The 23,486-nt window shown below is 42.4% G+C and overlaps 1 protein-coding gene across 1 annotated transcript in view; it reads left to right on the top strand.

Moving 5' to 3' along the window:
• Window positions 1-22,562, top strand: part of HS1BP3 (HCLS1 binding protein 3) — a 46,969-nt gene extending 24,407 nt beyond the window's left edge. The window contains exons 4-6 of the mRNA XM_009319647.1: window positions 9,357-9,508; window positions 10,011-10,146; window positions 20,831-22,562. Coding sequence (XP_009317922.1) covers window positions 9,357-9,508; window positions 10,011-10,146; window positions 20,831-21,059 — 517 coding nt within the window. The 3' untranslated portion in view covers window positions 21,060-22,562. The remainder of the gene's footprint in view (window positions 1-9,356; window positions 9,509-10,010; window positions 10,147-20,830) is intronic.
• Window positions 22,563-23,486: the final 924 nt, after the last annotated feature.

Here is a 23,486-nt window from a genome sequence, read left to right as displayed (position 1 = left end):
GGGTGCAGTCCTTCAGGAACAGACTGCTCCAGCGTGGGTCCCCCATGGGGTCACAAGTCCTGCCAGCAAACCTGATCCAGCGTGGGCTCCTCTCTCCATGGGTCCACAGATCCTGCCAGGAGCCTGCTCCAGCGCGGGCTTCCCACGGGGTCACAGCCTCCTTCAGGCATCCACCTGCTCCAGCATGGGATCCTCCATGGGCTGCAGGGGGATATCTGCTCCACTGTTAACCTCCATGGGCTGCAGGGGGACAGCCTGCCTCACCATGGTCTTCGCCACGGGCTACAGGGGAATCTCTGCTCTGGCACCTGGAGCACCTCCTCCCCCTCCTTCTTCACTGACCTTGGTGTCTGCAGAGTTGCTTCTCTCACATATTCTCACTCCTCTCTCTGGCTGCTGTTCCACCACAGTTTTTTTTTCCCTCCCTCTTAAATATGTTATCACAGAGGTGCTACCACACTACCGGTGTCTTGCTTAGGAAGGAGAGTTTTGTGTCTCTGGTGCTCCCTGGTGTGACTGTTCCTACAGTGTGACCTCCAGCAGCGTCTGCAACATCAGAACTGGAATCGCTTTGTGCAATAGGTTTATCCGTGGCCTAGGGAATATTTCACCCAGAGCAATTTTATCTTACCTCTGTTAAAAAAAAACAACACAAGAAACCTCTAGGCAGAAAAGCTGCGTTTTCTTTTTATGGAAGAGGTTTTGATCTCGTGATCAGCAGGAGAGGCAGCAGCCGGAGCACGGGGCTGTGTCTGCAACAGCGGTATCATTTAGCTCTGACAATGTCTCATTGTGTCCTTCACTATTTTATTTCCTGTGGAGCCATCTCTGAGTTACGGTGAGAAGTTTGTTTTACCCACGGCGCAGCCAAGGGAAAAAAAGTGACCTCTGTGAACAGCAAGATGTGGGGGAAGGAAGACAGTGGGGAACCAGGCTCAGCCCCATCTTCCCTCCTCGGCTGTATCATGGAGCAGTCAAGACCCTGCGCTTTTGAAGCAGTCTGCTTCTGAGTGCAAATCCTGCTTGGCTACTCCTGGAATCTGCTCACTGCCTTGGTAACCGGCCTTTCTCTGGCTTTTCGTAAGCTGTCTAGATGTGGTGTGACAGGTATGTCAGGCAAAATTTTAGACTGGAACGTCACCGGTACTTTGCTAGAGGTTTTCCATAGGTTGGGGGTGGGACTGTGCAGGAACCACGCAAAAAAACGAAGGGCACCTTTCAGACAGAGTTTTACACGGAGCCTCTGGGATTAGAGAGGCCAGAGGTTTTTTGATGGAAACATCCTCTCTTGTTATGTTACCTGTTTGAGGCTTTTGTGTTCACAGGCAGTTAAAAACTAGAGTTGTGCCTGCAGTCTGTGTTCTTGTACCCGCTCTGCTTTTGGATGTGGTGAGGAGGGAATTTACGTGGGGCAGCAGCGCAGGGGAAATGGTCTCCTCCGGAGGAGCACAATGTGAGGCCAGGAGGCTGTCAAACATAGGTGGCAGGAGATGCTGCTGGATATGATGGCATTCTGTTTGCGAGGAGGTAAAGATTAGGTAACACAAAATCAAACCTTTGCAAAGTAGATGTGGAACAGTCAGGCTGCCTGTCCTTGGGAGGAGGCACCAAGCAGTTGCAGGTCCTGCTGATTTGACTTTACCAAGACCTGTAGAGACAGGACAAGGGGCAAGAGTTTTAAACTGAAAGAGAGTAGGTTTAAATTGGACATAAGGAAGAAATTTTTTACGGTAAGGGTGGTGAGACACTGGAAGAGGTTGCCTGGAGAAGTTGTGGATGCCCCGTCACTGGAAGTGTTCAAGGTCAGGCTAGACAGGGCTTTGAGCAACCTGATCTAGTGGAAGGGGGCCCTGCCCATGGCAGGGAGTTGGACTAGATGATCTTTAAAGGTGCCTTCAAACCCAAACCATTTTGTGACTCTATGGTTCTATGATTTAGAGGTGTGAGTGCTGAACGCTTCTGGAAATGAGGCATCAACTATTCATGTGTTCAGTGCTTTTTCAGAAATCATTCAAATACATCTAACAAGAAGCTACAGTGGTATGTTCACGTGTGTATTTGGCTTTTTTCACCATTTCAGTGTTGAAGAAACCAATCACTTCTCCAGAACGGTTGCTGTTTGCATTTGTCGCTTTTACTTGCTAGTTGTAAGAATTCTTACCACAACATTGGATACTCTCAGTACCATCAATTCCCTATTTGTGAGGCCTTCTTTTTTTGCGTTTGCTCCTTAGTCTGTTGAGCATGCGGCAGATAACATGCTCACTAGCTAGTTTTTTTCACATTTTGCTTGTTTCAGCTTGGTTGACTTTGATTGTGAAGCTGCTCAGGACATTTTGTGAAGAATGTCTCATAAAGGAGCAATGTTGGCAGGTTGATTTCATTACAGTTGTCATATTTATATTTTTGTTGCACATTTTATTGCTGAGTTATACTGCACATAGACATCACTTTACAGGCATGCAACACAGTACTTGCCCAAGAATTTGCTGTCTTTGGAGCTACAGACTTGTAACAATTATTAATTATTGTAAGGGAATGGATTTTTTTCTTAAAGTATAATTTTTATAGGGTCAAAACATAAAGCTAGGACCTATTCCCGAAAGTAACTCCATTAGCTTGGATAGTGACCTTAAAGGGAATAGAACAAGGAATAACGTCTGGCAGGGTTTAAGTCGAAACTGTTCATCCTATTTTTTTGCTGATAAAGCTTCCTTTCTCCAGAAAGATTTTATGTTTAAGATTTAACATGAATTTTACCTTTTATTGAAAACTGACTGGTAAACGTCCTTATTTATTTTTGGCGGTCAGCAGTTATAGCTGGTTATCATTTGTGATCAGCTTCAGCCTCTTCCCTTTTTCTTCCTTTGCTAACTTGCCTACTGTTATCTCTGCTTAATTTCATCCTTTTTTTTCATTACCCTCCCTTCTGCATTTTCCCACTTTCCCACTGCAGCTTCCTGTTTCTCCTTCAGTTACAGCCTGTGGTCTTCTTCAAAAGCGTAATTTGACCAACAATAGTAATCTTTAGAGTTAAAGCAGAAAAAGAAGAGTCCAGAATAGAGGTTCTGAGGGTAAGAGGTACATGATGTGGACCGGGGGGAGAAGAGGGCTGAAGATGATGAGGAGGCCTAATTGTCAGTCTGGAGGATAAGGCAATACCGTAGATGCTAGAGGTGGAGCAAGAAAGTGCCTGATACTGGCCAGAAATTTGGGGAAATGGATTGAGGAGGGATGAAAAGGGGAAATAGGATGATATTAGGCAGAAATTGCAAGGACTAGGCACAGGGGAAATAGAAGGTGCTCCAGAAGAGGGAAGCAGAGCAAAAATCAATGTTTCTCTCCTTTTATCAATTTGAAATCAAGTCCTACCAAACATGCAAATAGAGAAGGAGAATTAGGGGCGTAGTAAAAGCTGGTATACACCAAGCCCTGATGCTGCCATCATCATGCTTCCCTTGTAGCTCTTTCACTAATTCATAGACTGAACAGCAAGACATAATATTCTCTCCTCGTCCCACCAAATCTATGGAGAAGGAACAAAAAAACCAGAGCATTCTGGTTTCATCCCTCCTTGCTTGAGGCATCTGAGTGCCTGAGTTAATGCAGAGATAGCTCAGGCTCTCTCTCTACAGAGAAGCAGATACCTGCAATGCTGAAGTGAAATCCCTGTCCACAGGAGCTGGAGGATAGGAGCTTCCATTGTCCTGGTCCTGCTTTGGAAGAAAACAGTGGGAAGTCTCAGGACTGCTGTGTCAATCTTTGGATAACATACCATTACTAACCAAGCCTGTAGGCTCATAAAAAGAAAACAGCAGCATGATTCTGGCAAGACCTTAGTAATGATGCTCTTTTAATTACTTATCGATTATATCTGATTATCTGCCTTTCTTTAACTTTACCAAGCATCAAGGGAATGCTCACCAGCCCATGCTTCTTTGTGTTGTACTTTCCTAACTTTTCTAATTTCTAAAATAGCTTTATTTTTAGCCCTCTAACCTCCCTGAAGTTCTAAAATGTGTTGAGTAGTTACATCCAGGGTGCAGAAAGATGCCTGGCCAATTTTTTCCAAAACACGTTAGTGCATGTTATCTGGTATTGCGTATTTGAAAATGTGCATCATTAACATGAGTATTAGGATAAGAACTATTTCACTGTTGTCAGAAACCCTGAAAGTACCATTCTGCTGCTTTGCATATGAAACCCAAAATAGTAGTGAGTATTTTTGGCTTTTTCACATCATTATTGGCAACTTTATTATGCCTGACTTGTTCTGGACCCGTGTCCTTGCTGTGGTTTAATTTTATCATGATTATATTTTGAAACTTGTCTTTTGTTGTCCTTAACTTGTTTCAGCAAGTCTCACATTCTGGTTTAGTCTAGAAAATCAAAGGAAAACGATAAAGAAATTTCCTTTATGTTAATTTTCTTTCTTTGCAATCTACTCTGTAACCCTTGTTCCCTTGCCAGGCATATGAGTGCCTGTGTGCTTTATTAGTGATTTAGTTGAAAACTTTTTAGGAAATGTTTCTGTATTATTATTATTATTGCTAATGAACTGTATACTGAACAAAAGTTGGCCATCTATGGTCTTGTCGTCTGTTTTCTAGTTATATTGAAAAAGGATATAATCAGAAAGCTTTTTAAGATTACAAAAACGGCTTGGCTTCTTTTAGGAATAACAGGTACTTCTGGGTGCTGAGCCCTTCAGAAAAATCTCTCCACAAAAGCAGGTCCCTAGATGGGAGCTGAACTCTTGAAAATCTATTCCTTCAGGCTTTCTTTCCATCTGTTGCTCTGCTGGAACAATAGTCCAAGGCTGGCCTAATCTGGGGGCTGCAGTAGGAGAAACTTTGCCTGCAATTGAATGCTATTCTTCCAAATGATTTCTAATGGGAGATTTATTCCATCTATTATGCATTATCTTATTTTGGGAAAATGCAGGGCCATTTAAAACACTGTAAGTTACTGTGATGTCCACAAGAAAAAGATTACTGTGTGTGGTAAAATATCCCTGCGGCCAGCGCTTGTCACGGTTGCTTAACGCTTAGGCTGTATTGAGCTGACGGGCTTAGAATTTCTATTCAGCATCCTTTGCCCAAAGCGGATGAGAATGACCCCTTTTGTCCTGTCCGTTATTATCAGGCGGCTTTGGAAAATGAGCACTGTTGAATGAAAAGAAAGCGGCAGATGACATTTTGTTTTCTGCATGAACTAGTGTATGGGTTCTTTGTTTTTCAGAAATGGTTTTGAAGAAGATGTGCTAATATTGCTGCTATTTTAGCAGTAGTTCTTTTGTTCAGGCCTGAACGTAGATTGTGGGAGTTGGGGTGTCCATTTATATTAGTGAGCTCTTTCCTTGTAAAATCCCATGGATACCTAAAATATGAATATGTATATTCTGAATAAGTCTTTTTTAATATTACTGTAACATTCCTTTCCTGGAGCATAATCTTATTTGTATAAAAAAGAGATGGCCATATTTTCAGAATAAGAAGTTCTGAAAATTTTTATCTGTGTGCTGAGTTTACGCTTACTCTGAATAATTACACTGAATAATTACAGTTAGGGACTCCCGTCTGTATTGAGCACAGTAGACATGCCCTTTGATTTAAGCTATGTGTCACCAAGCGTTAGGTCTGGAGATCCAATATTTCAAAATACAGCTATCACACATACAGGTCTGGAAATCTTTGGACTTTGGAGTGTCTTAGTTATCCTCATCGCTGTCTTCCACCACTGACCAGAATGGTTTTCTGCATTATTGATGTGCCAGTGAGACATGGAGGCTGCCAAACAAGTTACCTCATTGTTTCTGTAAACATGAGAATTGCGCTCACAAAATGGGTTAGGTTTGAAAGTGAGTGTCTTCTGCATATAGGGTTTTGTTGACATTTTCATGGGTGATTTGAGAATCATTTGAATGCCAGGAGTCTCAGCTGGATTTTCAAGTGTGCCAGCAGCCTGACTAGGTGGATTCATATACCCTAATTTTTGATGATCCAGTTTTGGTCCATGTCAGTTAGGAGGCTAATCTTTATCTACAGTCACTTATGAGGCAGTTTGGCTCCTTTTGGACTCAGAGCAGAAGACGGTAGTGTTATTTGAGTCATTCTCACAGTGCTTCGTGTATAGAAGTCAGTGAGCTCAACTGGGTAAACAGGTTCAGCTGAACAAAGGATACATCATCTTTAGGGCTGGTTTGGTTTTTGTTAATATTTTAAAAATTCACTAGAGTGATGTTCCAAGGTTCACTTGTTTCAGCAACAAAGAAATAGCAATGAGACATGGGTCATCTTCTGCCAGCTGGTTGCAGGTAGTTTCAAAATGTCAGATGCCAAGGTTGTGAGTGTGATGTATGAAGAAGGTGCTAATGAAGTGCAGGGCTTGAGTACAGTAATACTTTGGGAGACTAAATGTTCCTTCATTTCTATCTTCCCAAAAGCCTCTGCATCCCTGCACCAGCTTACTGCTCCCTGGCACATCATGATCATCGAATTAACTATCCTTGCAGCTTCTCCTCTGCATGCCTACCAGCATGTGGCTTCACGATCAGCTCAGTTCCAGCTAAGTCCCTGGTCCCCTGCTTATGGGGAGGTAGCAGGAATATATAGATAGGGGATGAGTGAGCAGGCAGACACACACTCAGGCCGGCTGAAGCTGATTGTGAAACCAGAACCTCAGACAGGCTCCGAAACTTCTTACACACCCGTTCTCATCCATTAACCTCTGCTCAGCAGTGCACAGCCTGGGCTGGCACAGCTAAATACAGAACCGTGGGAATCCTGTTTCCCAGTTAGAGACTGACCTCAACAGAGTCCCTGTATGGATATGCTGGGATTACTTGGCAGTCCAACTGTGGCTTCCTTAGAAGGGCAGTGAGGGGAAACAACTTGAAGGCAGAGAAACAACTTCTTCATGTTCCTACTGGTAGCAGTCAAGCCCTGTGGGTTTGGCCCCGTGCCCTGTAACTGCCAATGGAGTCCCCTGGCAAAATAGAAAGTGAGCCAGTGTAAGTGAGCTGGTTTGATGGCTAGACTAAACAGAGGGTTATTACCAGGACCTTTCAGTTCAATTAATTTTGTTTTACGTGCTGTTTTTTATGACACTCTTTATGGTTCCCTTCCCTTTCTTCGGTATTTCCCACCATTCTGGTACTTTTTGCTGCAAATACTTTAGCTAACTATTAGTAAACTCCTTGTTAACTTCACTGGGGTGGAGACCTGTTGCTTGGAAATATATTGGCTCATGTATATAAGTACCTGTGGCATAACAGGCTCTTATGCATCAGGAGAGCTGTTGTAACTCTCTGAATGGACAAAGGATCTTGTCAAAGACCTTTTGGCATTCTGTAGATTGGCAAATCCTCATCTATATTGTCATTCACTTCTCAAAGAATACTTTGCAAGGCATGAATTATGCAAATAAAGGTTGCTCCTTCCCTAGTAGATTGGATTTATTTGTGTCTACTAATTCTATTTTTAATCAATTTGTCAGCTCTGAAAGACTCAGTCGTACTGTTCTTCTGTTTTTGTTGTTAAATATAATGGCTCTCATTTTTTACTTTTTCCTTTAATACTTCAGTTCATTTGAGTGATAGATTTCTTACCACAGTTAACAAAGCAATGAATTTGAGCTTGTGTAGAATCCTGTAGAAAAGAAGGTTTGTATCATAAATAGTTCAGCAAATTAGTCGCTGACAACTGCTGATACCTTTAGTATATTGAATAGGGTGTATTTCCAAATAAGGCCGTATTTAAGTTCTGCATGGGGCTTGCTCTTAGGCCTTTAAAGTGCAGCATTTCCCATTGCTAAGAGACGAAGTGGTGGTAGCAAGATAATATCAACCATGAGTTCTATTTTGGTGATAATGAACTTGTGAAAGTAACTGAAAGTAACTGGGCTCCACTCTTTTGTGTGCAGCTGTAACTGGAAGAGGATTTTACAAGATTCTTTAATGTAGTTGGAATGTATGTGTAATCTTTTGACCTTGTTCTTAGTTTTTGATGACTATGGCATGTTAAGTGCTGATAATTGGGTTTGCTCTAGGCTGAAACCCGACCTGCTCTCTGCAAAGGGGAAAATCAGATCTTCTATTGTAAGAGGCGCTCAAAGGGGCTACCTTAGAAATTGCAAGGCCATGACTGCTAAGAGTAAGGATCTCTGAAATACGGCAATTTTTTAGGAAGGACATGCTGTCCAAAGGAATGCTTCTCTTTCGGCTTAGTTTGAATTGGACTTTTCATCCAAAGGTTTTTTCCTGTTCCCTAGATTTTCTTTTTTATGCCATCAGGTTTGCCTCATAACTCAAGCTGCCCTACTGTGAAAGCTGCCTTGTAGCTTCAGCTAGTGGAATGTGACTCCTAGGTATAAGAGCATGAGGCACAAGCTTTTCACTGTTCTTGGAAGGGGATTCAGCTCTCCTTGTTTAAGCCATGTGCAAATGAGGCCTCTAATCCAAACTAGTTTTTAGCTTGCTTCTCCAGCCAGGGGGAGAGGAGAGGATCTTCAGAGATTTCTTGCATCCAAATATCAATGTTCAAAATAGATGGGATTAATTGTCCTGTGGAGATGTCTGTCTCTTTCCACTGAGTTGAGAAGAAGCCTAAAAATTAACTTTGTCTCACTGTCAAATTTTTAGAAGTCTAAATTTAGAGGAAGTTAATCCTGTCCTTGGTTTGAGAAAGTACTGAGTGACATTTGTAAATTCTGCAAATAGCAGTCTGTCCAACCAAGTATCTTCCAGTCCCTGCTTGCTTCAAGTTAAAGGTGATGTAGTCTTCATATCATGCCTCCTCTGAGGAGGATGAGGGGAGTGTCTAACACGTTTATGAAAGGAGTATGCAGCAGTCAAAAACAGCAGCAAGCACTGACAAGGAAATGGAGCCAAAGAAATTTTTAAAAACCTGTCCAAAGGGATCAGTGCGACGGTCCAACCTGTACTTTGTTTTTCAAGCCATCCCTTTGGCTCCATCCCCCTGTCTATGACAGTGTTGCTGGAACTGCTCTTCTTTCTTATTTTAAGCTTTCTGTGTGGGAGGAGTAAAACTGCTTAAAACAAATGTGATTGAGCGGTAGTTTGCACAGTACAGCATTGTTAGCCCTGCTCTTCCAGTTCCCATTGGGTTCCTTGATAGTTCTTAAGAATACAAAACATGAGTACAGGTAGAGTATGTCAGACCAACAGTCTGTCCAGCTCAATATCCTGTTCCTTCCAGCGACTAAAAAATGCCTGTGTACCTTTCTCTAATCCTTTCCCAGCCGCCATCTATTTTCAGCTTATGAGACTTTCTAGCCATAAATCTTTCTTGTTAAATGAAGAATTGCAGCTGATTTTCTTGTCTCTTATGTTTTAGAACTAAAAAAACAAAGAAGGCATCTGCTCCTCCAACCAAGGAAGGGAAGCCCAAATTAACCATTTTTGAAGAGGAAGTAGATCCAGATGAAGGAGTCTTTGGCCCAGAAAAAAATTTCTCATCAATTGGTCCCAGGAAGAAGATGAAAGAGAGTAAATCTGTTCTATATTTGTATATACACAGATTGTTTTATCTAAAGCATGTGTATAACTGAGCTTTTAAAATGTAGTGATACAGAGTATACAGGCTAAATAATGACTTGGGAATGTTAAGGCAAATCTTCAGCTGGGGCAGAATCATCTGGAATCATTCAGAAAGAATAAATAAGACCTGTAGTTCCCGTAGCTGTTCACTGTTGACATTTTGGGCTGGGATGTTTTAGGTCTGTGGGAGTTGCCTGTCCCACAGTCACTCATGCCACACTAACAAGAGTAATGTGACCTACTTCTGAGTGCAAGAAGAAAGCAGATTTACCAAGTCCTGAGAGTGCAGAGTATCACTGCACTTTGTGGATTGGAAATCCTTGTAAAAAAAGAATTGCCTACATGATCTTTTTTTTTCAGCCCGGTAGCCAGATTTACTAGCTAGTGTTAATGCAGGTGTTGCATTATGTAGCATGACTTAACTACAGCATTTTCTGGTTCCCCTTTCTAGATCTGAAATTATTTGAAGATCCAGACCTTGGTGGGGTGGTAAGACTGGGTGACTCACTACTGCTGCCAGCTGCCTGTAAGAACAGGGAGTATGTGCTGAACACAGGTCCTGAGGAGGACACTGAGAAACTGCTGAGGTACACATCTCAAATCTGTCATGTAGGATGAAGGTGATCTACGGAGTTATTTAGACCTCAAAAGAGATGAATTTGAGGGCAAAGCTTAAATACTTTGAATGCTAACTGTGAGTCAATATTTGTACTTACAAGTAAAAGGTAAGATATGTGTCATGGGGCTTGGAAATCAAACACATAAAAAAGGAAATTAGGAAGACCCTTTGAGAAAGGTAGGGTGCAAGTTATTATTCTGTGACAGGTCTTGAAGGCCCAAGGCATGCCGTCTAGTCCTTGTTATCTAACATGACACTTTTGCTTTTTGCACGTGATCCACGGGTGTGAAAACTGACCTCCATTATGAAAAGTGAGAAACAAAGCCCAGAAACAAAGGTGAATTCAGCTTCAGTGAGCTGAAATCAGGGACTCTTGCCACAAGAGGAATGATTTTCTGCTGGTGGCTCACAGAGCTCCATGCACACTTCCAGGAGAAATCCTCTGCACACCTCCACAGCTCACTAAAATCTCTATCACCCTGCATTTAATTTTTAATCTAGTGGAAAGGAGGGCCGGAGCTCAGAGTTACAGGAAGGAATAATGTACTTGCTCTTACACTTACCTGCCCCCTTGATAGTCCAGCGCTGGAACATATTATCACATAATGTGTTTTATTCTTGACATCTCTCTCACAAGGCTAGATTGCATGCACTGATAATCCTCAAGAGATCAAGCAAGGAGCCAATGCTCAGAGAGGCCAGCATCACCAGGGAATCTGTGCTGCAGTAAAGAGTCAAATTCATGCCTTCTGGATCTCAGGCTGGCATCTGAATGATGAGGCCAACCTGCTTCCAGTGCTAATTCTTGCCAGCCAGCTCCTGTTAGGATGTATGATTTCCACAGTAGGTACTAAACCCAGGAGAGAGAATCTGTGTGTGCTTTCAAACGTCTCCTGAAGCAGGTAGTTTTGAAGCTATTGCTTTCTACGCATGCGAAAGTGCTAGCTATCTCAGCAGTAATACCTGACTTAGTTTAAACAAAAGTTAAATTGGGTTGGGTGCCATCTCACATTACATCCTGACAGCCCACCTGATGTTTATAGAAGCTGATGGGGCAGAACATGACCTGATTTAGTGCTGTGGTATATTGGGAGTAAACACGTATGTGCTTGCAATATTTTCACGTTTGCTTTCTCCTCTGCTAGCAATCTCAGCATTCAGCGCTTGATCCAGATTGTTCATACGGCTAGAAGAGAAGTGCCTGTTTTAATGCAGTCCTTGCATTATTATCCACTACTGGAGAGGGCTTCTCCATCTGTCATGTTAATGTCCTTTGGATTATATGTTTTCTCTTCCTCTGTGTCAGAGAAAGGTCTCTGAAGTCTGCTCCAAGACCAATAGACCATGCTTTTAGATCAGTTTGGGGTCATCAGTGTTAGCAGCACACCCAGATGGTTATGGAAACCCATGGGAAAAGATTCAATTTCTTTTAAATTCCAGTAGTTTTCATTTATTGTTGAATTGTCCCAGCGCTTTCAGTAGTTGACAAGTTATCAAGATCCAATTGGAAATGAATACACGTAATGAAGCAGAAAATCATGCCAGTGGTCCAATAGTTGCTACGGGAATCCAGAGGCAACTCCTGGCTGTGCAAAAGGTATAGGCAGATAGGTCAGGATCTGTTGACCTGTTCAGGTGCCTTACATGCTCTGAAATCCCCCTGATAAACCTAGTTCACAGTGTTATCTGCACATCATAGAGAGCTGGTGGACTGAATGCAAGGCGATTGGAGGTAAAGGAGAAGCTGTTAAAGGGGGTAAGACAAGTGGCAGTGCTCTTTTAACCTAGTAGAATACTTCACCTCGCCTCTTTGTAAATTCATTGCAGTCACCTGCAGTCCTGTAGCTGAACTTTCTCAGGTGGTTATGCACAATGCGCTTTGTTTTCTGTTCAGCTGAAAGCCTTAGCAGAACTGTCAGGTCTCATAAATGTAGAGGCAGCATTTGAATCATCTCCCACCTTCTCTTACCACCAGACTGGTGTTACAGAGGAAACATTCAATGTGAGCTGAACCCTGCAATCTCTCTGGCATGGGGGCTTGAGCATATTTTGAGGCCTAGGAATAAATCTTGCCTTTGCCCTGTAGATGTTGACAATCCCTCTCCCTTTCTAAAGGGGACTGAAGAAATCTCTCTCCAGGTCTCAGATCAAAGTAGGAGCTGTGACAACCCATTCCTTTGGTGGGCTAGAGCTGGCTAAGCTACTAAAAGAAAACTGGCAAACGTCTTGGTCTGTTGGACATACTCTGTTATACCATACAGAAAATTTGCCTGGACATATTTTGTCAAGACCTAAGACCAGCCTGAGCTATGATGCACCAGCAGGTCTGTGGTAGGTCCAGAAATCTCGACAAGTTCACTGTACACAGATGGATTAGCTGAATAATGCAGATGTGGTAGCTCTTGACTTATGTAGTGTACATTTGCATGTACCACATGGTCTGCTCACATGCATGTGGTAGATCCAAGAAGTGTCTGACTTACTGGAAAATGTACTTTCCAGTGAACCATGAGCAGAGACAGGAGAGCGCTGCCTAAGGCAGAGGAACGCAGAACCTTCTTCTTCCAAAGGGGAGATGGGAAAAAGATGATGTTCAGAGCAGAACACAGGAGCAACCAAGTCCTTCGTAATCTTTATGGTACCTGAGTGGTTGTAGCAGCGGTAGCACCACAGTGCTGTCAGCACAGCAGTGAATCCCCAGCAGTGACTTGTAACTCTTGAGGAAGAGGCTGTTATGGAGACAAATGAATCTGCAAAATGTGCGTGGGCTGTGCTTGTCACAACATGAGGGAGAAGAGAATATGATAAATGTTCTCATTGCAAACTGAAGACTGTGCTCTCTGTGGATACCTGCTCAAATGAAGTAAGAATTACTATTTTAAATAGAATCACCTACTTTACATTAACAAGTGTTGAGCTTTGAGAAGAACCAATTGCTTTGTAAGTGTAATGAAAGATTTCTTTTTATGGCAAAATACCCATGTCCATTCAAACAAATACCTTCCCTCTTCCCGTCCGTTGACCAGCCTTTTACTGGTTACTAATTTCTTGGCATACCAACAAATATTAAGTGATGGTGATGAAGAAACTAGGTGAGCTACCTCACTCTAACCACTGGCATTGTAGATGCAGGCACTCTTTTGTACCACTAGGTCTGCCATAATACATCGGTGAGGTGCCTGTTGAGCATTGTACTTGCATGTCCTTCCAGAACTTGTGCAAAAGAGATAAATTCCTGTGGTAGGAACCAGCAAGGTCAAGTCCCATCATGTTGCCTTCAGGAAAAAAGGAGCACCCTTCCTTCATGGGATGTGCTTTGAGAAAGGGAGGGATAGGTAACCAAGTCTTTTTGGCTTATCTCTTCACCACAGGGATATGGAGGAACCCAGGCTTTTCCGAGAAGTCCTGGGTTCCATTGCTTTTGACTCTTCCAAGGTGCAAGGTCACCAGCTGCAGTGAGATGAAAGGGTAGCTGATCAACCCTTTCCGAGTTGTTAAAAGAATTATCCTTGGGAATGGATTTAGGACCAGGCTTCTCTTTTCTCCTGTCGTTTTCCTGGGTCACATCATACCATATAAAGATTCCTTCTGGATGCATTCAGCCATTTACCTCCACTCTCAAAGCTCCTCTTCAGGTCTGATTTCCATTTAAGCTAGAGACAGAAGTCAACTTCCACAGAAATCAGTATCCCACAAACTCTCCCATCATGGATTCTCATGCCATCTTATGTTCTCATCTCCGTCCACCCAGTGGCCACAGATGTGCAAATTAAGTTTTCATGCAGCAGGACTGCAGTCAACCTCTTCTGCCTCATTAATGTAAATTGTGCCTGCCTGGTGTGATAGATCAGGTTTTTGTGGAAAACCAATGCTAGAATTGATCCTGTGAATGCTGCAGCAGCTCTGTGGGCCCACAGAATTACATAAATTACCACACATCCTAGCCTGAAATAATTATCACAGTTGTCTGAGCAGCTTTTTAGGAGAGATTTAATTAACTTCACCTTTGATAATGAATAGGGAGTTGAACTGGAAGGAAGCAGCTGTCAGCATAAGATTTGTCTTTTTCCAGTGCTGAGAACAGTGTCAGCAGTGGGATGCCAGTTCTGCTGCCCTGTGATGGTAGACCTGGTGTATTCTTTCTGAGGATTACGCTGATCTAAGGCTACTCGTGTTGAAAGGGACAGTCCAGCTCTTACCTTTGTGCTACAGCTGCATCATCCTGCCTGTGCCCTTAGAAGATGAATTTTACAGGTTGATCTGTATTTACAGCTGCAAGCTGTGCCATCAGTGATGCAAGTGATGACCCTTTGAGGAGTATTGCATTGTTAGAGGCTGAAGCTGTTTGTGAAACCACATCCTAACAATGGCCATTTACAAACACCGTTCAGTGCATACAGCTTGAGCAGGTTTGTTAGCTTCAGGTTTGCCAAGGAACTGTTGCCACCCTTGCAGCAGAAAAAGTTTGTATGTTCTTCATTCAGCAGGCCATTAGCAGCTACTGAATTCAGAGTGCAGCCCTTATATTTTCTGACTAGCCAACAGTCATATGGGACACCACCTCCAGCACCATGTGATGAGAAAAGCTTTCTTGCTGTCCGAAGGATATGAGAGCAGCACCATGGGTAGGAGAAGAGCTTTGAGAAACTCCAGGGGGTTTAAATCTGGATCCTTTGGGCAGAGAGTTTTTTGGGTGATGGGCAGGTGGAAGAAGAAGTTGCAACAACTGAGTCAGAAATTTCCTGACCACTCTAGGGCAGTTTCCCTTGCTTGTTGTGACCTGACTGTGGGGAAGGAACCTTGATTTGGCTGCAGTAGCCTTCAGTGAACAAGTAGCTGTTCTTCTTTTCTTTACCAGTTCTTGGTGGGGTTTTTTGCTGCCCAAGAGCACTTTCCATGATGGTTTTCAAACATTTCTGTTGTTCTTATTATTTTTCCTGTGATGTATAGGAATGCTACTTACAAACACTGGAACAGCTACAAAGTAAACTTGGCCAACAGAATAGAAAGGTTTTTGCCAGATGGGAAACATCAATTCTTGCCCCACCCCTAGGAACATATATGGGTTGTATAGAATAATGCAGAGAAATGGCCTAGAGTCCTAGTCTCTCCTAGCCTAGCAAGAGATGCTTTTGCTAGGCTTGAGAGTCACCACATTTCAACCATCTTGCCCCAGGTTACTTGCATATTTGTCTTCAGCTGCGGGGTAAAAGCTGCCTGCTCGCCCCTGCCCCAACTATGCCTTTGCCAGGTGACTGGGGAACTTTCTAGAGAAGCAGGAGAGAGGTTTGAACTTCTTCAGGCTGGGGAAAAATTGAACCAGCTCTCTGGTTCAAATTGTAAGAATGGAATTGTCTCATTTCCTGGGTGAGTGATCTAACCAGTAGGCTGTTTTCTTCAGAGGGCTTCTTGTGGGCATATGCATGTAGGACTTACCTGTACTAATGAGTCTATTCTCTGGCCCTTGGCCAGAGAGCACCACCAGGCTGCATCCATGCTACTAGACTCTGTCCAGCTCCAGAACAAGGTGACTGTACGCAGCTGCCTGCTGGGAATGGTCCTTGTCCTGTGCCAGCTCCGAGTTGTGCCTGGAAGGTTTTTGGAGGAGGGCTAATCTGTCCCAGACCAAAGCTGTGCCAGTGGTTCTTCTAGCATTTCAACAGTACAGACTCTCATGTTCCAGTGTCCACACATATTTCCTTGCACTGGTTAAAGTACCAGTATGAATTTACCTGTAATGGATTGCAGGGGAAAGCGGGAGCAGGAGGGAAGATACGTCCTACACAGCCCCCTGTGCTTTGCACTCCTGTGGTTAACTCCAGCCTGTATAATTTCCACAGGCCTTGTTAGACATCACACTGTCTCTACTGACCATAGCAGAAGTGATGGTCAACAGATACTTCGAAGGCTGCTGCCTATTTTTGGGCACAAGTCTTTTCCCAAGTCATATATGTGATATTACACCTCTTCCCAAGGCTTCACTAAGGTATCTCTCATACTTGGAATTAACACCAGACAAAATAAAGACACCGATAATAAGTTTTTAGGGAAAGATAAAAGTCTGTTCTGCAAGAACTGCTGTGAGTTGCATAACCTATTTCAAGCATGATCCTTTTGGATACTTTAGCAAATTATGGGAGTCTTTCTCTCTTGCTTTCATTACTGATTCTCCTCATTAGAGCATTCCTAGCAAGCAGAGGTCACTGTCCCCATCATGCTAGATGCCGTACACGCACATAGTCATTCCTGTCCCAAAGATCTTGTCCAGATAGACAGAACAGAGTTCAGAGAAGTGGCATGTAAAATGTTGATGTTCTGATGGCAGCTGCATCTGTCTCCGAGTCAGAACTTGTTTATTCTCTTGAAGTCCACATGCTAGCAGTCATATCATAGGGCTTATGACAGCCTTTCTTCAATAAGGGTTTTGATTGCTTTCTGTGTCTGGAAACAAAGAGATTTTCCACCAATAGAGTCCATGAATCAGCACAACAGTATGGCAGGAATTTTAAACAATGTGGCACTGCTTTTCCATTACAGAAAAAGAGACTAATTAGGGAATGATTAATTACATGGATTCTGTGCCTGATTGTCTATAAAAAAATGGGGGATGGGGTGGGAAGGTTCTTCCTTTATATCTCCTTGTTATTTCAGAATAGTTGCTTGATTTTTTTCTTCCTCCTCCTGCCCTGGAGTTAAATATGGTGGTAGTTATGCACTGTAACAATTCATTTGCTTCTCAAGAAATAGAAGTCCTTGTTTCTATCTCTGCCTGAGGCGTTTTCGTTTTACCTCTTTAGTTTTCCAAAGACAGTTGTGTCTCACATGATCAAATGGCAGTGGATCAAACAGTTTGTCTATCACTGCAGCACTGAAAAGCAGGTTTTGAGACAAAGACCACATACTATCTGCTGTGTTCTCTGTAAAAGACTTCTGTCTAACCAAGGTCTTTAAAAAATCCAGGACAAAAAAAGGAGATTTACATGATCAGCTGCCAGACTTTGAAAAATCATCTCCTGCAGAATTTTTGGCCTAAAAGCACACTACCAAAAAAAGCCCCACCACCCCCCAAAAAAACCCCACAACCTACTGGACTGCATCTTTTCGGGGTATTTTATGACTGTGCTGAGTGGTTTCGTTGCTGTGGTTAGCACAGATATTAATATAGATCCACACAGGAGTAGAGAATTCAGGAAGCTACCATCTGATTAGTTTAATGAGCTGTGTTTACTGCTGCCCCTGCTGGGCAGTGCACCTAGTTCAAAATCATGCTCCCTCCATATGATCTGTATGTATATGTATGCATTGTTCATCTGGTTATTATGGTTTGTGTTATTTATGACCAAAACTTTATGACATGGACACTGATTCATTCAGTATTTCTTTATGCTGAGGAGGAAGGCATCAGATCAGCTAAAGAAAGCTAGGCTTCAGAAATACCAGCCCTAACACGTTTTGTTTATTACACAGCAAAGAGAACAAGAACATGTTTTGGCAAGGTGATCACAGGTGTGCTATCTCTTGGATATCAGAGTTTGCAGCAAACAAAAATGCACGGGCTTAAATTAAATTAATTTCTTCTATGTAGATGAGGAATTCAGAAGGAAGGAATACACTGACAAGGTGTTTTGTGAGTTAGGTGGGATATGTCACCCACAGGGAAACTAAGAGGCATCAGAAATCTTATTATCTAAATAAAAGAGAATATAATCTCCGGAATTACTTGAGGCATGAAATTTGAGGTAACAGCAGGAGCTGCCTGCTGGAATACAAAGTCCACAAGGTAGAGTTCAAGGTGCAGAGGTCTGAGACAGTGGCCCAGCTCTGTCCATCAGTTGGTCTGTTTAGGTATTTCCTAATTTTAGATATTAGTGTTCAGGCAGTTGATTTTACAAGATTAGCCTTGGTTAAAACTGATCCTTTTTAGATTCCCTTTGGGAGTCACAAAAAGATCTGACTTCAAGAATGGTTTTATCTTAAAGTATTCTGACCATCTATATGGCAGAAAATTCAGGCTAATCCTTGTTCACTTTATGGCCAATTCATGGTGAGTGTAGTTTTTTTCAACCTGAACAGTGCAGTCCTAAGTTCCCCACAGCTTTTAATAAGGGCGAACGTAAAAAAGAAACCCTTGAAATTATGCATTTTTTCTTAATAATAGTGGGATCCTTAGCTGAGGGTGCTGAAGCTCTTTAAGTACCTGTGGTTTTAACATTCAAACAATGTGCACGAGGGATGGAGCAATGAAGTGTCTCAGATACATTGACTCTTCTGTTGATCATGTTCCCCATGGTCCTGGCCAGTTACCTGAGTAAGTCGCTTCCCAAATTATGGAAAAGCTCAGCTTTGCTTTAACTGCCTACTTTACTTTAACTGTCTGCAGAAGGCCCCACCAATTGTTCTGCTGTGTGGCAGAGGCATTTACAGTATCTCTCCTAAGGCTACCAGTGAACAAAGAGAGAAAGGGAGAAATCACAGTCCCATTTAGTCAACAGAAGTTACCCCAGTGGCTTTGCAGGGGTCTGGATGACCCCCCCCTCCCCAAGATGGCCTCATTGCCTGGCAGTGAGGAAGATATAAATTACAAAAGGCAAGTGAGTGGAAGGACCAAAAAATGCCTGACATGAAATGAGGTGAGACTCATTCATGCTCCGGGGACTGCCTACCTACGGGGCTTGTAGAAGAACAGACTAAAAAGGCACCTTCCTTAGGCTCCCTGTATGGTATCCTGTTCCAGTGAGTGGAGCTGCTGGAGAGCTGCTCCAACAAACCCCTTCCAGTCACCAGGGGTTCAAATGAGGAGCTTCAGAGAATCCTCCCAGAGAGAAACAGCTGTTGTCTGTTCCCTTAGTCATGTCTCCATTTGCGCCTTGCCATTTGCCACGAGCTGGTTATGGGTGCTGTGACCAACAGAGAGCATCCAGCCCACCCTCCTGGATGGAGGGACTGTGCCACCTCTTGATGTGGTGCTCTAGCAGAGACCGAGGGAGAGGATGGGCTGCACATGTGCTGCCAACTTCTTTCTTGTTTAAGAATCACTTGACCAGACTTTCTTATGCTCACAAGTCCTCTAAGAGTGAACTAAGTAAAACTATTTGAAGGGAATTTTAGCATTGACGAAAATTCCAGTCCCTTTAGAATAGCTCCTGCACCTTAATTTTGTCCCCTAGTTCATTTGTAGCTTCCCTGTCAGGCTACCCTGTGGCTGAGGCAGAGGGAGTTTTACTGCTGGCACTGTTACAGCCTAATGGGCTGATCTAATTGATACGGAAGTTTGGTAAAAACAGTTCTTATATCAGTGCTTGCAACAATTAAACAGTTAGATCATTTCACTGCCTAAGACGCTACTGTCATAGAGTAAGTGTATCACACTAGAGCTGGGGTTTGGCAAGGAGATACCTACATATTACAAACCTGCTGTTCTTCTTGGTCTTTGGTTCCTGGTCCCCCGTGTAAAAGTTTTTGCTTGCAGTTCTTATGCTTTAGCTTTCTTTATTTTGTATGGTACAGTTAGGGGTGGAGCCTTTTTGGAAGTCATGTATTTTGTAAGCATATATGAGGTATGCATTTTATCAGGCGCTTCACTTTTGAAGCTGGTCATTACAGCTGATGATCTGCATGGATTGCTGGTTGGGTTTTGACTGCTTAACAATTCTTTATCAATCAAGCCTTTGGGAAATTAACAACTGTGTTTACTCCTTATGGTATTTTGTTTGACCATTGTGCTCAGAGGACCAAAACAAGAGGCTATTTTGATTCAGAGCAGAAATTACTGTGGCCTGTAAAGACGTCTCTAGCTATGCTAACTTTTACTTTGCCATCTCTGCTATATCTTTTGGCGATGTGATGTGTCACAGGCTTCTTTCCATTTCCTTCACATATTCATTTTCCAAAGGCAGCTACCTCTTGGACTATCTGTTAAAAGGGCTTTTTCAGAATCTTTTAACAGCTTCGATGGATACAGAGTTGGGCACACACAACATGCTGTGTCTTTTGATAAGGTCAAACAATCCAGGTAGAAAACATACTTAACTGTTTGAGGTGTTTTGAGGTATTTCACTAGGAAATAGGACTATCTCCTAGTGAAATAGTCACCAAAAAATAGTTGTTGTGTATGTTCACAGATTGCAAAACTCCTTCAGTTTCTTGGAAGAAAATGTGAATATAATATTTTTAAAGCCATTAGATTTTCCAGTTTCTCATGATTGAGCATGGGAGATGCTCAATCTCAGTCTTGGGGGATGGGGATGAAGAGGAAGCAGAGCTGAATGTGAAAAATTTTACTATCCCATTAAAATTTCTGAGCTCTTGAGGAAGCAAACCATCCTGATACAGATCAAAAGCATTTTTTTTCCCCAAACTAAAATCAAGTTCTTTTTATTTTGATAATTGCAAATTGCTTTTAATTTAGGCATTTGAAAACATGCTGTAAAATTAATTAACTTGCATGGTGAACTGAAAAATCACATTATAAAAAGACAGTTCTTACTTTGGTAACATTGAAACTTTTATGGAAAGCTCTTCCTAAAAGAGAAATTCATGAAAGTTGATCCTTTCCTGGAGAAAGTTTTATTTTGCAAGAATGCATTTTCTTACAGAACAAAAAGCAGTTCAGAAATTCTCAAGATGTTACTGATGTTTTCTTCTCATTCCAGAGTTGAAGATGATTTAGAGAAACTCTTGAAAGTAACCTCCAAACCAAAACCTAAGGTACCATCAAAACCACCATTGCCTCAGAAGCCAGCAGTTGCCCCCAGGAGCACTAACTCATCTCCACTGGCAAAGCCAAAGGAAAACAGGATTCAGACAATGAATGAAGTGGACATTCTCCAGTATATCCAGGAAAATGAATCTATCAACAACCAAGATACAAGTCTTTTTTGAACATACGTATTTTTAAAATGTAATGATGCCTTCTTGGCCTAAACTCCCAGTAAGCTCAAGTGACAGTAGCAAGAATTGACCAGATCTCTTTACTATCACAGTGCTCATTTGTGTACCATCATATAGACAGCAGCAAGTTTGAGTAGCAGAGGCTTGACACGATGTTTTCAGAACAGTGCAGTTGTGGTATAATGTTGCCTTAGATTTTCAGGGTTTTACAGGGAATGTGGACAAGGACATAGCACTACAGATTGTCTACTACTATTTTAGTATCAACATAGTACAGTTTCAGCCAGTTTAGTCCTGATTGAAAATGGTAAGCGTATTGCACACATGACAACCCTAAATAGTTTCCAACAAATGGTCTGAGGCAGGACAGGTTGCTGTTCCTGCATTTTAGACAGTGTTTCAGCTCACTGGAAAGGTAATTTTCGTTTTATCCTGTGCATTTTTGTAGCAGCCCTTTCCTCCCTGATTGGTATTTCAGTAATTTATAACCAGGAACTGTTAAGTATAAGTAACAGTTCCCCTGTAGTTCAGAGAAACACTGAAATCCCAGCTAAGCCTGACAATCTGTTGCCTTTGTTGTTGCACAAATGCCAGCTTGTAAGAGAACTTGTAGGACTGCAAACACTAGACGCTATGCATCTCTGGCCCCTGGGGAGAATAGCAAATGACTGAAGATGGCTGAAGAGTGCAGCTCTAGACATATGTGGAGGTTGCAGTGTGCAGGAGGTTCGGATGCTGTAGGACTGTTGTGAACCTACTCAAGAGATTCACAAGGGCTAATTTTTTCCAGCCAAGTCTTCCTGGGCTTCCACTGTAGTTAGTGGAGAGGAAGAGATTTCTCCGGAAGGTGATTCAGTGAAGGTGTCCTAATGGAGGAACTCTGAATTGCTCTCTGGAGTCACTCTCTCTTTCTCCTTCCCTTCTCCCAGAACTTAAAGAAGAAGCCATGGTGATTAATTCCACTAAGCTAAAATGAGTTTTTTGATAAAACAGTGGTCTGTTCATTACTATAGCAATGGTTAAAACAAGGGAGGACAAACTTGGGATTATCCAGAGGAAAAAAATAGGAAGAAAATATACTGGAGAAATTTTAATATGCAGGAAAAGAAAAACATGGTAGAACAGGCATCCCAGACTACCCCTCTTCTTCCCCAGCTCAGGCACTCTGGTTGAACATGCTGAATTTACATCTAATGTGGGTTGATAACCTGCTGTCATGTAGAAAGAGATTCCTGAACTCATTCCGTGTGTGTGAAGACAAGCTCCCCAGAGGGAAAATATTAATACGTTTAAGCCATATCACTATCCCCAAATTTGCCTTCCTAATATAGAACAAAATAAATAGAAAGCGTTATATATATATTTTTAATAATGAAATTATCTCTGTTGGTATTTCCTTTTTAAGCCAATGGAAAATATGATAAAGGTATTTTGGTTTGTTGGGCTCTCGTCTATGTACAGTATGTTTCAGTATAATAAAACATTTTGCTAACCTGCAGGTGTTATTGTTCTCTAGGTTGTACAGCAGCAGCAAATCGGAGTTAAAGGATGGATTCCATTTAAGACATGAGAAGTGTTACATGGTGTTAAAGTGCAGGTTCAGCTAAAACCCTCTGTAAAGAAGTGCGAAACCAAGAATGTAGCTGCGCTCATATTTCCTTTCAGAGCAGTTAAAGGTAAAACTATATATGGGCAAAGGTAGTACCTGATCCTGTCTGTTCTCACAGTGTCCTGGTGCATTTAGGAAGCTTGTTTAACCCATGCTGCAAAAAGGGAACAAGAGAAAATAAATTACTTGCCAGAGAGCAGGCAGAGAATAGTAGGCAGGAGAAATTAATTCAGGACAGCCTTCCTGTTGCACTACCTGGTGTCATGAACAACCACTGCATATTTAACTGAGGGTTGAGGAATCTTGATCTCCACTTTCTTCAGCACTGTTCGGGGAGACTGCTTGCGTTTCCGTATTTTTGGCCTACAGCCCACCACATGGCCTGAATACTGCTAAAACTACCATATTGAGGGCCATGGATTTAATGATCATTAGACTCAATGCAGATCTTCACCCTTAGTGGGAGATCAGCAAAGGAAAAGGATTAAGATTTCTTGAAGTAAATTAGAGAAATCATAGAAGAACAGAGCTGGCTGCGGCCTGGAAAGACCAGTTTGTCCACCATCCTGCCCTAAGCAGAAACATCCTACCGGCGGCAGTTCTTACTGGCCAGGACAAGGTATTATTGATGTGAGGCTGCAAGTGGAAGAATAGGCAGATGCCAGGGCAGGACATGGTGGCTGAACGCGGTTAGGCTGGAGAGATACCTGAGCATGGGCACTGAATTATTCTTGTAGTGGCAGTAGTTATGCCTGTGTTATCTCTCATAGTCCTTTTTCTAACCTGTCCTTAAAAGTTTGTCTGGCTGG

The sequence above is a fragment of the Pygoscelis adeliae genome, unplaced genomic scaffold, assembly GCF_000699105.1.
Source record: "Pygoscelis adeliae isolate BGI_AS28 unplaced genomic scaffold, ASM69910v1 Scaffold121, whole genome shotgun sequence".
Lineage (NCBI taxonomy): Eukaryota > Metazoa > Chordata > Aves > Sphenisciformes > Spheniscidae > Pygoscelis > Pygoscelis adeliae.
The sequence above is the reverse complement of the archived record's forward strand: the minus strand, read 5'-3'. Positions and strand labels throughout refer to the sequence as shown.